At 35.5% G+C, this 15,815-nt stretch overlaps 2 protein-coding genes across 2 annotated transcripts; both read right to left on the bottom strand.

Annotated features, from left to right (window-relative positions):
- Nucleotides 1–6,323: 6,323 nt before the first annotated feature.
- On the bottom strand, nucleotides 6,324–8,396 carry LOC149078068 (protein NEDD1-like). The gene has a single exon (XM_089242093.1). The coding sequence runs from the start codon at nucleotides 8,394–8,396 to the stop codon at nucleotides 6,324–6,326; it is 2,073 nt and encodes a 690-aa protein (XP_089098219.1).
- An 85-nt stretch (nucleotides 8,397–8,481) lies between these two features.
- Nucleotides 8,482–15,803, bottom strand: Urm1 (Ubiquitin-related modifier 1). Its single transcript, XM_089241657.1, has 5 exons — nucleotides 15,721–15,803; nucleotides 13,035–13,105; nucleotides 11,335–11,416; nucleotides 10,134–10,182; nucleotides 8,482–8,618 (listed from the first exon to the last, which is right to left on the bottom strand). Exons 1-5 carry the CDS (start codon nucleotides 15,762–15,764, stop codon nucleotides 8,550–8,552), a joined length of 315 nt encoding a protein of 104 aa, XP_089097783.1. The 5' UTR covers nucleotides 15,765–15,803; the 3' UTR covers nucleotides 8,482–8,549.
- Between the last annotated feature and the right edge of the window lie 12 nt (nucleotides 15,804–15,815).

The following is a 15,815-nucleotide window of genomic DNA, read 5'->3' as shown; positions in this document are numbered from 1 at the left end:
GACAATTCTCATCATTCTTTGCTTTTTCATGCCATAAATTAACTATAGAAAGGCCCGTGAAATGTCTGACTGGGGGGGGGGGGGCTGCGAAAGATCCCAGCCCAGTGGCCCTGCTCCAGGATGTGGGGGCCATGCTCAGGCCTACAGAATCAATTTTTTTTTTCAACACTTGTTACAATTTTTCATCTAATTAAGAAAATGTCAACCATTATTTACTCTCAAGTATTAATGTATTATGTTATGTATGTTTTAATGTATCATAACATTCACGATTTACTTATAACCTTTCTAGATGTTCTTTACCCCTTCCAGTAGCTCAATATGTTTCTTGTCTAGGTACATTCTTCAGTTAGTGAATTTTGCACAATTCATGCTCACTTCCACATTATTGCGGTAGGATTCTATTTTCAGCTTCCTATTTTACTTATATTAGAAATTCGCCTTGATATAACCTCTTGCACAGAAATGGATAGGTATGCATCACACAATAAAATATAATCAGTAAATTGTTAATTTATGTGAAAAAACCCCAATATAAATTTTTTTAATTAGTTTGTTGTGCTCAGATTTACGCAGATATTCCGCTGAACCGAATATTTGGCAAAAGGGCCAAATAGGTTGAATAGCAGCCAAATATTCGTCCCATCTCTACACAACACCCCTGAGAAAGGTTGGTGAAATCCCTCGGAACCACGACACACACTATGAGAAACACTGTCTCAAAGAAGGCCTGCTAAAGAAAAGAAATTTTTCCTAAATGAAATCACAGTCCCCCCCCACCCCGGAAGAAAATCCCAAATAAACATTACGCCAACAAGAAACTGCCATCTGGCTCCAATACGAAACAGAGTGATACAAAATAGGAAAAAAAAGTTATCTTGCTGAATTGATTCGGGCTGTTTACAAAATTTGTCTCTTCAACAAAATAACACATTTATTTAAGTTTTGGCAGAATGAAGACAATCTACACACTACACATCACATCATTTTGGTGTTGGTGGAGGGAAGGTCATCATTTGGGAATATTGTTCCCCAAAAGTAGGAGTCCAGGAGATGGAGTAGAAATTTGGGAGCGTTCCAAAATATCCTGGAGGCAGTATGAATCAAAGAATATCTAGACAACTCAACAAACCCATAAACAGCTGTTGGTGGGAATAATTATTGGCATTGACAATAATGGTATTAGCTCAAATATATTACCAGATTCGGGTCAGCAAGAATGTAATTGTTCAAATATATAACCAAATTGCAAGTGGTATCACCATTCTGTGAGAGCTCTTAATTCCTGCACAAATACAAAATAGTTAAACTGAAACTATATGGAAAATCAAGCAAAATTTACATCCACACCACACAAGAAGCGCGCCCTCAAAACTTAACATACACATACGGAGGAGACACTGATATTTTAAAAGAACCAAATTAAAATGCTAAAAACAACATAAATAATACCAACATCATTCATAGAATATTTAATAGTCGATAGGAGATTTGAATGTGGTAATAAAATTTGGATGATGGTTGTTAAAACTCCAGAGAACTTGAGAAATTCATAATAGATGGCACACATATAATCATGATAACATTGAACTTCTTACCCATGTTAACATGAATTTTTAATTTGAGAACACGAAAAAAGCAGATATTTTGACGGATTAAAACTCAGATTCTCTACAAGGCTGCCTACTTCACTACATCAAGATAACACAGGCTGTGATGGCAACATTGAATTCAAAACATCAATAAATATCTTTTTTTATATACTTCAACTACATTTAAAATCGGTGTCCAACAATATTTCTAACATTTTTTTAAACTGAGCTCGGCTAAAAACAATAACATGTCGTGCGATACATTTTGGATAACAGGGTGAGGCAGCACTTGAATGATGCACGCAACACTTGCTCGAATAAATATTTATTATTGCATGTCGTATCGCAGATAGAATTCCAATAATTTCAGAACAATAAGTCTGCAGAACAAATTGTACTCAACGGTGACATTGAAGTCCTTTCAAACAATTAACAATTATTTTTGCTCTATGCGTTTCAATGTTAAATACATTTAGTCTTGTATCTGAATTTGGTACGTATCGGATATGGGGGGCCCCCTATAAATGTTTAGAGACTTTTCACTTGAATACTAACGAGCTTTAGCAAAATTTCAAATTTGTAGTTCACATTACATGAAATCTAATGTATTGCACAACCTGTTATACATCTGTTGGCTATTTTATCATTTTCAGTTAACATCTAGTTAACGCTTCCACAATAAAAGTCATGAGATGATATTACAGTTAGGTGAAAAAGCTATGATGCAGACATAATAGCTGGGATTTTCACCGTCCAGTGGTCTGGGCGTTGGCAATTATTTTTCTGGTTCCTGAATCCTGTTTATTTGATTCTGGATAGAAGAAAATGTAGCCAGCACTGATTTGGATGATAGAAAGGTTTGTTAAAACTCTCAATATCCGAGTTGGCAACAAGTGACATAAAAGTCACTGAAAATTTGTGGGCTTTGCAACCAATGAGTACCATAAATTCTAGGCCACTGAGAAACTCTAAACAAAATGTTTTTTCATTAACAGCACGAAGCCTTAAAACAAAATTTATCATAACATATTTATATAAATATGAGAAAATAAGATTTACGGAGCACTTCCTTTATATAAAGAATCTAACAAATGCCACTACCAGATAATTTACAGAACAGATGGAGCTACAGAGGCAGAAAAATAACCCTCAAGAACTTAATGCTGTCTGAATTCTCGAAGTCATTTTTAGACATCTTAAAATCATTCACACTACCACCACAGAAAGTCAGGAACATCTGTTTTTTGCTGAACAGGGGATTTTTTCTCACCCAGCAAAATTAAAAAAAAACTTTCAGGATATTCAAACAACCACATTTCCCTGCATTAGCCAGCAAATAGCAAGGGAGATCAGTATGCCTAGAATATCTGTATTTTCGGTAAAATTTGAGTCACAGATTCCAGAAAATTCTTGAATTGGTTGATTTAAACCTTGTATGATTTCTGCATTTTAGGGTTTTCTGATGAAGATAATTTGAATTTCACATTTGCTTTCGCTATACTACAGTCAACACTCAATTTGATGAACCTCAGATTTATGAACACTCTATTTTTTATAAACTGGTCCTCTGAACGGAACAAATATAAGTGATTTTTTTGGAAAATGTCAACAATAGAGGTGAGTGACTCGAGATGTCTACAGACTAATCTCACATGACATGGGACCACATTGTAATGATGTGTCACGTCAGCACAGTGGAAACATACCTACAGAAGACTCATAGGTGGAACTTCACATCACACACATTACCATGTGGTCCAACATCACATCAGAGTAGTCTGTAGGCACCATAATTTGTTTTTCCATTGTCTCTCCCATTTACAAACTTTCAATTTTAGGAACTATTTATCAAGCCTGTGCAGGTTCGTAAAAATGAGAGTCAACTGTATAAATCTTGGTTTTTATAGCAAATGTTGGATACTAAGCATATTCATTACTTGTAGACTACAAATTATTTTTGTATTCTTTGATTAGCAAAAAAACTAATGAATTTCACTGCAAAGCATAATATTGTAATACAAGAGAGACTGAATATTTCATCAATCTCTGAACGTGCAAAACACAGCATGTGTATTTTGTATTAGGATGGCAATAATTAGGTCAGAAAATAAGTAAATGCTTAATTTTTTTTAAATTGTTATCAAATGCTTAGACACACATTTGCTACAGTGAAAGCTATTGTTTCACTCCAATTTGATAAAGATTGGTATCAGTTTTTTAAATGTATCATATGATCCTTATTGAACCTCACTTTTCACGGCATGGATCAGATTCTTACATTCAAAAAACTGGTGTCCCCTGATTTTTTATGTCATTCCAGCTAATGCAAGGGAATATGGTAAATAGATCAATAGTGAAATCATATTTCCAGCAGAAATCAGAAGAAGCGTATTTTCCAGATGCTAAAGCCAGGGTTGGGTTTTTGACGCCAAAAATACAAGCGTTAAAAAACTGTAATCAATGTATTAAAATAATTTCTTATTAGATACGTTGAAAAACAAACACACATTTTTCAAGCAGAATACAATGTTTTACAGTTCAAAATATTAATTTGTTACAGTAATTAAGGCGGAATATTAGTTTTTATGCTCTAAATTTTATCGTCTGCACACGATTCTATTCCGTAGCAAAAGTAAGTTACAGCATAGTTTCTAATATCAACAATACATATAACTGGGTTTACTCATTTATTCCCATTCATAAGATTTCTTAGTACAAATACAAAGTTTGAAAATATTCTTTTGATTGAAGGTTAGCTAGCAGGACTCGTTAGCCAAAGTATCGCAAGTTGGGATACAGCATCAATTGAAAAAACAATTCCCTTCCACTAAATCACAGGGTTAGACATTGTTACTCTTTGCACTAAGAAGGTGGGGAGTTTCTTCAGACCATATCTCATAGACACTGAGAAGCATCTGCTAATTTCTTCTGGTGTCTAATTTAGAGTCGAATCATTTTGCACATTAGTCAGTTCTTCAATTTTATGTTTGGTTGAAAGAAATTTGCTACTGCTATGCCCAGTAAGAACATTGTTTCCAGTACATTTAGTTTTCTATACTATTTAGCAATAACAAAAATTCACCTTTGCATATTTATAGCATGAAAGCATTTTTGGGCAATTATTTGTTGGAAAAAGAAGAGTGTAGATGATTATAATTATATTGCTTAAGATAATTCTAGAGTGGAAAAGTTATTTGAATATCATATTGAGCTGTATTGATTTTCTTAGATTCTATAGAAGGAATTAATTCTATAGCGTCTTAACTAATATATTACAGGAGTGATCCCATTTTAGACATTACATGCACATTTAACATATTTATTTTCAATTGGAATTTTTACATTGAAATGTAATATTTGAGGTTTTTCATGTGGCAGTTTAAACCAGTGGTTCTCAACCGGCTTTGGGGGTGCGAGATGAAAAGAAAAATTACATGTTGACTGATCATTCATGAAAATTAAAATGATAAAAATATGAATTATAACAATATTTTCACGCTTTATCTTCTGCACACATAGAAATGTCATACGAATTTTGCATAGTAAAAGTTTCTTTTTTTCTTTTCGATTAGCGATCATACTTGTTTTAAATTTCGGTCGAGAGAAAATACCATTATTTACTTACGCTATTTCATGGTTTGCTTACATTTGGTACCTCATGTTATAAGCATGTTGAGCTTAGATTTGATACTGTCATGAGCACGACTCAGGAAAAACATCAAATGTGTCAAAGAAATATTATAGTTTTTGCAACTGCAATCAATAAGTGAACTATTCAGTAAAGTTGACCAGAGTTCTTCACTTAATGATTTAAATAGTGGAATAATTTTTCACTTATTAATCTTGTTTTCCAAACCTAAAAAAAAAAGTTAAAAAAATAGTGTTTTTTACTTTTGTTTTTGAGTTAATTTTTTGAACAATGACGCCAAAATAAAATATTTGTCATAGCCGAAAAAGACATTGAACAACAAGTAAAGGAATTCATAGAAATCAATTATTGGATAATTAATGTAGTCAATTGCAGAAAAAAACCCTGAATTTTAACAGATAAGACATTATACAAGGGGGGGGGGAAAGGTTGGGAACCATGAGGACCGTCATTTCGACTGTTTCGGGGGGGGGGGACACTAGTTTAAACTTCCAGGTGTCAAAAAAACTGCCAACCCTGGCTACAGCTATATATGTGTAAGAGATACAATTACATAGATAAAAGGTCTGCAACTAACACAATAAAATTCAACATTGCTTTGAAACTTAGCTTGATTCAAATATATTTGGTCAGTTTTACAGAAAAATTTTAAAAAAAACCATAATTATTTGAATACGTATGAAATTGATAAATTATGTTCATTTTTACTATATTTGTATGTCTCTCTCTCTCTCTCTCTAAAATCATACATAAAATAGACTACCCGATTTCATGCATTTGCCATTTCCGACACAGTTAATACAACTTTACTAACAATAATCAGTCTTAAATTGAAAAGAGCGAAACTTGTATATGCCGATCTCTTCTTTGAAGTCTTCTACAATCTATTCAATATATATTGATAAACACATATGAAGTAGCAGCGATGTAAACTCAACTATATCTTTAACAAACTTCATAATTGGTTAAAATGTATGTGGGACGAACTATGTATAAAGCTCTGACAATAACAATTTATTAACCACACTATAAATACCTGCATCCAACATTCAGCAAGAAGTTTCAATAATCTAGCGAACGAATCATCTAAAGGCATGCTTGAGAAAATTATTCTCCTTCTTCAAGTTCACGACTTCAGACAAAAGATCGGCATCAACGGAATACTTCTTGAAAAGCTGTTCAAGATCTTCTTTCTGCTTCTCCAACTGCCTGGACATCTGAACATGATAAGCATGGAAATCTCGCCGCATGCTGTCGGTGTGCTCCTCCATGGCATCCATGATGAGCTGACGCATGTATTCGGTCTGAAAAGCTTGAGGAGTGAGCGGAGTATTCTGGACACTTGTACCTTTGCCCTCGTCTATGAAACCACCGTCGATATCCCCAGCGATAGTTTTGCTGGCACCATTGATTCTACTGTTGCTTATGTCGTTTTCGGACACATTCGCTTCAACTTGACCTACATCGCAGGCTTTGGTGTCATCCAGGGACGGTGGTGTCACAGTGACAGATTTTGCAGAGAGAGAATCATCAGGTGTTAATGTTGCGGCAGAGTTTTGGACCCCAGGTTGATTCGAATCTGGGGCACTTGTGGCATTTTTTGAAGAGCACATCCCTCTCAGAGTAAGGCAGGACAAATCAGGCATGCAGTTAGCAGATGTATTAAATGTAGGTTTCTCCGTGGGCCACTTATTAGGACTGAGATTTGAGGATGGGGATGTCACTTTAGTAGTGAAGGAAAGACCTGATGAATCTTTCTCTGGTTTACGCCACGTACGTGCCGTTAGAAGGCTATAGCTGTTGGGACTGGGTGATTCAGAAAAAGACAATCTTCCAATATGAGCTGGATCGTTTCCAGGTGACGTTTCTTTAGGACTCTTGTTTGATTCTTCCAATGGTGAGAATACGACAGCTAATGAATTTTCCCGTGGTAAGGATTTTCTGAACTGCTTCACTAATTTATTACTACTAGATGGAGCAGAACCTTCAGACGCTAAAGTAACATTGGGAGAAATACCAGAAAGATCTTTCAAGGGTGAAAATATCTCGGATGTCAAACTCACTCTGTCTTTATTGGTGGTGGTGGTACTAGCATTAGATTTATCGAGACTAATTACAACACTCTCGGCACCAGCTGACCAGCTTTTGCTCTCAACCTCATTAAAATTCAAAGTTTTTGATGACTTTGTATCAGACCTCATTGAACTGCCCTTTTTTAAGTTTTTCTCCTGTTCTGCAGCAGCAATAATATTAGTTTGATAGTATAAACTATTGACAGGACCCATATGAGCAGGAATTGTTTGGAAAGGATATACAAGGTTACGGAGGTCAAATATTAGAATAGTACCCCGCATAGTTCCCACTGCTAGAGTGAATCCATCTTCTTTGAAATCGATACAGGTCAAAGGAACCTCACACTCTAGAGTCCTCACTGGCTTCTTGCTCTCTGTGTCATAGCATATCAGATTCTTATCGAGTCCGACAGTAGTTAACAGCAAATTATTTGTGGGCGAGAAACATAAGCCAGTGGCACAAGCAACATGGGCAGAGTGGAAACTGGCAGTCAGCCGTTTGCCATTTGTATCCCATAGATACACCGAACCATCTTCAGTGGTGCACCCAACAAGGTACTTTTTTGCATAGCTGTATTGCAAGCTGTGTATCGACTGACCGGGAGCACATGGAAACGGTGCAGAAGTCTGCGTGGTTCCCAGGTTCATAAGAACGATGTTGCCATTTGCCATGCCAGCAGCCATAAACAAATCATTCCAGGAACACCGGAGGCTATTTACTTCACTCTTATCACAAAAGAATGTTTTGATGGGTTTCTTGTGCTTCACATCCCAGAGCGACACCTTACCGATCTTTGTTCCAATGCCGATGTGTCTACCCGTCACATTAGTAAAACAAGCGACTGTGTTATCATAACCTGTATCTATGTTGTAATGACTCAGAGCTGCTCCTTTGACAGACGTCAGCAATGAAAACTTAGCAGAACTAGGTGTGCTGATGATGTAATTAAACTCAGGACTCCAATGCACACTACGAAACGTTGTAGAAAGTTCACTGCCATAAGAATAGCACAAAGCATACTTTGAGCACTCCCACACTTTGACCTCTCGACCAGCAGAAACGAGCTTCAATCTTTCAGACATTTTGGTGCTTGAGCAAGGCAGTTTTTAGACAGAAAATAAAACTTTCAGTGAAATAAAAAACTTTTTTTTCCTTTCCAGATTGCGAAGTTTATTGAATTACAGTATTTTTCATTTACTAATTTGATCAATGATTGGAAAGTGAATGCAGAAACTTTATCCTCCATGCAGCGTGGATATGAAGAGGATGTTATCATCGGCACAGATTTCATAATCTAGTTCTCCCTGAAAGTACAATAAAATAAATAGACATTTTAGAGCAACCACATAAAGGATTGGTGACAGGCCATAAACTTACACCCCAAAAATAAAAATGTATAAAACTGCGTGTTTGAAATGCAAAGAAAACCTAAAGTTGTTCATTTATTTGGAGAGCGTTACATATGTGGATCGGGTTTTTCAAAGAGAAATTTTGTAAATAGCTCATTCAACTGTTCTGTGATAAATTCACAGCTCCAAGTCCTATGCAGCATGAACCTGTAGTTGCTGTAAATACCAGCATACTTTTGGTTTCAGTCATATCTGGTAAGACAAGGCGCTCAATTTATCATCACTGAAGGTGTCTACCATAATGGCCTATTTACGTCAAGTTGAGTAATTTAGTAGTCAACTAAATTTTAATTTGAATCCAAGTAGTCAAGCATTTTAGCCACCACCTCCTAGAGATAGAAGGCCTCCGCAGTCTGCTTGTGACGTCAGTAAGTAGTCCATTTTCCCTCAGAATATTCAGGGGAAAATAATTCCCTGCTCGTTCCGATATCATCGCTGTGAAAAATGGAAATGATCAGGCTTAGAATCGGTGATTTCTATGCCCCACATCCAATTACTGACGTATTTGTGAGCCAATCAGGAAAATTCTATGCCAAAATAAGAAGAAACGAAATAGGATGCTGTGTTTCAAAATGTGGCAAACTTGCTAGGTAGTCTAAATGACGTTTATGGCTGGCAAACAGTGCAGAGGCCTTCTATCTCTAGGAGGTGCTGATTTAGCTCTTAAGTATTTTAGTTGAGTATATAACCAGGAAAAAAAGGTTTATGAGACCATGCACATAGTGCCTATTTAACAAAGACTGGGGATTCCATTCTACTCGTCAACTTAACAGCTATATCACCAGCTTGATAACTTGAAGCACTGTTTACCCACTCCAAAGTCACTGAAGCCAGTCTACCTTCGAATGGATACTTACATAACATGAAAATCCAGGCACCTGTCATTTTCAATTTGAAATGCACAAAAACTAACTAACTCTGGCAACATGTAGATTAAACATTAAGAAAAAGACCATTCAGAACACATGTTCAAGCTTGCACCAACTCGTTAGAAATTCACCAGAGCAGGGGTTCCCAAACTGTGTGCTGTCAACCTTTGTCATGGGTGCCGTGAAGTAGCAGCCCAGACAAAGGTTTTTCGAAGAGATTCATTGTTAAATTGCTCTAGAGGGAGCCACAAATAAGCATTGATTAGGGAAACGGGTGTCATGGGTGCAAAAAAATTGAGAACCCCTGCCTCAGAGGAATGTTTTGAGGTACATGTATGCTACACAATACTGAAAAATATTCTGGTAAAAATCTTGTCAGAAATGTCGTGGGATAGGGAGAGAGAACGATTTGAATTTTTATGCATCAATTTCAAAGAGACAAGCAACAATTTTAACAAAATAACATGACAAAACTGTTCAACCAGTGAGTGGTTCGACAAAATGACACAGACGCCTATGTGGTGGCCATCAATCAACTTACCATTAATTCCCAGTCTGAATCATTAACCAAAACTAGAATACCAGGTCTCCTGGGGAAGAGAGAAAAAACACATATATAAAATGAAAGAAATAATCTTAATAAAAAAATTGCATTTACAAAATGATAAATGCTGTAAGCGCTAAAAAAAAGAAAAGAAAAAGAGTCAAACACTGCTTTTCATGCTGAATTGTCGAATGAGCAATACTTCATAATGCCGTCAGTGTGAAAAGTTCCTGGTAGTTCTCTAAGTGGTTCAAAAGTGTAAGTGAAAAGATTGCAAATGTGAACGTCTCTACAGGCTACAAAACCAGTTTTTCACGATTTCCCCCTTTGGCATTTACAATGTGTTTACCACTTTTACCCTTCAAATATCAATCAAAACCTCCAAATAGATTCGAAAACATATGGAACAAAAAATTGTCTTGCAAACATGAAATTCCTTCTGGAACAGCATCTTATTACGGCAACCGATAACATTCTTTTCTTTGATCAAAAGGCTTATTTCAGTTTCTAGCCTAATAAACACAGGGTTCAAACAATGTTTTGGGCTTGAAGCCATCCAAGATCCAATTTAAAAAAAGCAGCAACATAGGTGTAGGTTTTTTTTAAGAAGCTTTGAGTGCCAAAAATAACCATGATGAGACTAAACAGAACAGCAGAGAAAGGTATTTTGTTAAGAAAAATTATTTTATTATATTATTACAGTAAATTTTAAAAATTTGTGGAAAAAATGATAGAAGACAGGCAAAGATGTAATAATTTGAGATCTATATAGGAGCAGGAAATAAAAAGTTGCAAAACGAAATATAATTTGTATAAAAAATTTCTGGTGACACAACATTATGTGTTCAGAATAACCCAACTAACTGTTAATGAATAACAGTCAAACATAACTTAGATATTAAGAAATTACATAGAGAAGCTGTCCGTTAGTTAAGACAATGTGTGAGTGCACATAATTTTTTAAAAAATAAAGATATATGGATGAAAATATGATATTGAACAGTTTAACTATAATGGCCGAAGATGGCTCAGATAGGAAGTATGGGTATGTTTTGGATTTATGAAGAAAATGAAAAATCTCGTCAAAGGCAGAAACCTGAAAAACAAGTCTAGGTCTCATAGAAAATAGAGTAGAAAATGGGAGAAAAGCACAAAATATTGTTCAAAACTAAAATTTCAGAAAGTTTGATCTTCTTACACACTATTGCCTTGAATGAAAAACTCAGGTCTCTCCTTCAGTAGGTTTTCCTTCAACCACGTGATTAGCAATCGGATGGTCCCTGAAACGCAATCAGTAATTGATACCCAATTTATGCATCGAAATACAGACATCTATACAGACTTTGATATCATGGCAATTGATTTTGAAATATTGATCAAAACACAAAATGAGGATAACAGTTACTTTGCCTTGAGGAAATTAAGTAAAATTATAACATTCACTGATAATTTATTTTTGCAATCAAAAACGTTAAGTATTCGTTTTCATCTCTTATAAATCAGGGTTGGCAAGTTTTTGCAGCAGTGGGAAAAGCCACGGTAAAAATAGTTTTTGCCACATTTTTGCCAGTGGCAAAAATTCATAGAATTAAAAAATTGGATTTATCTGATTCAGTTCTATAAAGAGTCTTTTACATATGAATTTTTTTTAAATAAAAAATCTGGATGATGCATATTTTACTTGGATAAAGCAAGTAGCCTATTTTTGTCAGATAAAAATTTTTCATTTTTCAAATTCAAAGAATAAACAAATTGGATTTGTTTTCAATTCAATAAATAAATAGTCTTTTCACATGTTTTTTAAGTTTTTATATTGAAAAGAATATTTCATAATTGAAAAACTAAGCTTGAGTAAAAAAAAAAAATAATTTTTATCAATTTTTGCCTGGTTTTTTTCCGCTTTTTGGGTTTTTACCGGCACCCAACCCTACTTTATTATAAACATTAAAGTAAAAAAAAAAAATTTCAGATGTTTGGAATGTTTCCAATCACAATATAATTTCAACTGACAGGGTTTTCAGAATTATATTCTCAGTATTCTCACGAATGAGAACCATAAAGTTTGTCAGAGACGGGCATGCTATGCATTGCCCTTGAATCGGGGTTCCCCCTGACTTTTTATCAACTGTAGCAATTTGGGAAATCAGATGGAAAAAGTGGTAGGGCTACAACTTTGATTTATTTTTCCATCTTGATATAAGTTGTTTTAGAATCCACATTTTTATGGTGTGTCAATTTGGCTAAGGTTCTCTTTCATTTGGAGCCAAATGAAAGAGAACATTCTGGTGGAAAAAAAAAATTATTTTGGAAGATTAAAACTGAAAATAATGGAAAAAAAAAATTAATGTCAGAATAAATACAAGCCTTCAACAATTCCGAGCCCCTGTTAAACTCAGAGCCCTCTTGACCCTTCTGTGAAGACATCAATGTAAATTACGTTAAGCACTTGAGTCTGATTTTCATCTTATAATTTTTATGAGTTATATGGCCCACTATGTCAGAAAGATTGACGACCCCTGCTATACACAGTGAAATCCCCTATTTTACAGCCACTTGCGGGGGGAGGGGGGAAATGTCTGTAAAAGAGGAGAAGAGGAGGTAACTACATTTGGGGGGGGGGGGGGAGGTTGTTATTTACGAGCTTTGAAACAAAAAAAAAAATACAATTATATTTTCCGGCCGTAAAAGAGGGATAACCATGAAGAGGGGTTTCATTGTAGATGTGTTTCAACTGTCACATATGTACAGAAAAATCAAACATATGCATAGTTTTTACATTTGAAACACCACACAAGTAACTTTACCAATAAGTAGTAAACTTTTAAAAGTTTGAAAAAAAATATTAAATTTTAAACACAACATATACAGCAATTTTTCCAGATGCGCAGAATAACTCACATTTTTCATCTGATGCCGGGAGCTTGACTTCATGTTTTTTCTTTTTTTCAAACAAGAGTTCCAAGCCTCCACTGTATAGAACAAAAATATTCTGATTATAATCATTATAGCATATATGCTTAGTGGACCAAAAAAATTACGAAGAAAAATACAAAGTAGGGAAATAAGAAGGGAATAGCATAGGTCACATAAGAATATTTTGTTTTCTAAAAAGTTATATAGCTGACTGAGCAAGTAAGCATACACAGCAAGTTATTCTGATTTTCCCTTCACTGCTAGACTTTACTACTATGGCTCTAGTGAATGAGCGTCAGAGAAACATAGCATAATTTCCTCTGTATTATCCGCAAGCTGTAAAAAAAAACAAAAAACACTTTTTTCCATGTGAACAATCAAACATTGTGGTCTCATTATTATCGCATTAGGCTCCTATTCTGGTAAAAACTCTATCCTGGTTATCATTAATCACACATATTCAGTAGATTGCATTAAAGCAAAACAAATGAACTCTAAAAAGTACGCCTAACAGTAATAATTTTCTTCTCATGGGAGTTCAATGCTAGGCCTGATTTATTTCATGGACAAGAGACGAAGAACTTGATTGACCAAACCAAACAACTTCGACCCCCCCCTCCAGAGATCCTTTTCCTGAAATGGGCAATATCAACCCTAGGCAAAGGACAATGGGACAGGGAGGGAGTGCAGACACCACATAAAACATGGGATACTACGGGTTGGCTAAAGCCAGGGCCTGTCTAGCCCCAATATATTCCAAGGTTGGTGATGGGCGAGTAGCATGGCCATAACTAAGATTTTTGCCACCCGGGACAAACATTCTTTTGCTGTCCCTATACTTTTAAAATTATATAATTTTGTAACGTGTTCTTTGTTCCCACCTAAATTTTGCTGCCCGGGGCAGTTACTCCCTTCTACTTACGACCCTGGCGAGTAGCGTGGCTATTCCACCATTGGGCAATGATAGTCAAATGTTGGAGGCTGAAAGGCATTGGAAGGATATTATTTTACAGGATAGGCCTAAAGTTTATCCCACACTAACTCTGACCATATCACCTTACGGCAATTCACTATCAATCAAGTCAGGTAAAAAATGAAGGCACCATCTATTGGTGGTCGTTCAGATTAGTTTAGGAGAAATAACTTGTTTTATCTATATTTTATCTCCAGGATTCAACCTGTGAACTGGATGGCAACCTTCATGGTGGTAGACAGTATCTTACCACTCAGGCGTTGAGTATTGGAAGGCTGGTTGAAGAGAACCACCAGGACCTTCCATCTCCCCACCCAGTCAATGAACCATCTTCCTTCCCACTCTTCCAATCGTTTGCGCCACACATTGGTCGAACAACAATAATCACAACATGCATTGGCATATTATGTTCTGGAAGCAAATGTTATGTTCTGAACATGCCAAGGAAAAATAATTTATTTTTATTTAAGAAAATTTATTAAAAATATATTTTTTTGCTTGTCTATTGATTTCCAAATGTTACTGATGTCATGTATAATTTCCATACATTATTTTTGTTATACCACATTTCTTATATATTTTCTCTCTCTTGCACCATATCTCATATATATATTGTTTGCGCTGTACCTCTTTTATCGCATTGTATACATCTGATATTTGTACTGCATCAATATTTCTCTTAATCTCAACTAAATTACGGGGGAGGGGGATGCTCTATAGCAGTGATTCCAAACATGGATGTTAACTCCCCGGGGGCAATGGAATGTTCCAGAGGAGGGGCAGTAGAAGCTATGAGTATAACATAGGATTCTATGGGTTAGATTGCACTGGGGAGCGATGGGAGAAATTTCTGAAGGGGGGGGGGGGGTGATGGGACAAAAAAGGTTTGGAAATTGTGCTTTATAGCCAAAGCTGCTCATACTTGACAAGATTTTGACCTCGCTTGGCGAGAAACCCCCAAGAGAAACACTTCCGCTTGCCGTGTCACAACAGATAGCAAATGTGCTCAATTTTTGTCAAATTATGCATAGCATTCATTTTAATAAATAGTTATTTCTAATGCACAATAATCAATCTATTACTCATCATCAGGACAGAACATTGGGCCAGTGTGTAGAAAACCTATGCCGCTTCATCCCAGGAGGGGGGCAAGCTTCACGAATGCCAGGCTGAACATGAGTGTGGCCCTAGCTTGTAGCAAGGTGAAAGACCCTGTTTTAGATCACCTTCCACCTTTAACCCCCCCCCCCCCAATTAGCCTCTTGGCCAGAACCTCTTCAAACCAGAATTTCGCCTAAATTCAACAGATCAAGAACTTTAAAAGCATCCATTAATCACTGTGCTCATTTCATTGCAACTTTGATGAAACGAGCTACCTTCACACTAATCACAGTGTAAGTTACAGATATAAAACTCATGAATGAAAAAAATAGTGATTACAAGGTAAAAAATGTAATTATTTTTAGTTGAAATGTTGATTCTTTTACTGCATAACGAGTATTTGATTTTAATAAGGACTGTTTGAAACCTAATGTTTGCGTATATCATATAAACAAAATACTTTAAATGAAAATAAACATCAAATAATCAACAAATTTTACAAAATAATAGTAAAATATATTGCATTTTAACGCACAAAATAAACCTCTTTTTATGGATTCACGTGAATTTTAAATTTGAATCGAAATTTAGACGCACCCAAATTCAATAATTACTGGCAATGAACTATTGTTTTTATTCATCTTCGATAAGGCTTGACTTCCATATTTTTTGAATTTCTCATCATCGTAGTT

This window comes from Pholcus phalangioides, unplaced genomic scaffold (assembly GCF_987345545.1).
Source record: "Pholcus phalangioides strain wild (caught in Gottingen) unplaced genomic scaffold, Ppha-v1.0 ptg000014l_1, whole genome shotgun sequence".
NCBI lineage: Eukaryota > Metazoa > Arthropoda > Arachnida > Araneae > Pholcidae > Pholcus > Pholcus phalangioides.
The sequence above is the reverse complement of the archived record's forward strand: the minus strand, read 5'-3'. Positions and strand labels throughout refer to the sequence as shown.

Coding starts and splice junctions, on each gene's coding strand:
- LOC149078068 (XM_089242093.1), bottom strand. CDS start 8,396: ATGTCTGAAAGATTGAAGCTCGTTTCTGCTGGTCGAGAGGTCAAAGTG.
- Urm1 (XM_089241657.1), bottom strand. CDS start 15,764: ATGAATAAAAACAATAGTTCATTGCCAGTAATTATTGAATTTGG. Junction 11,417..13,034: donor CCCGGCATCAGATGAAAAAT/GTGAGTTATTCT, acceptor ATTGCGTTTCAG/GGACCATCCGATTGCTAATC. Junction 10,183..11,334: donor TTCATTCAAGGCAATAGTGT/GTAAGAAGATCA, acceptor TCTCTTCCCCAG/GAGACCTGGTATTCTAGTTT.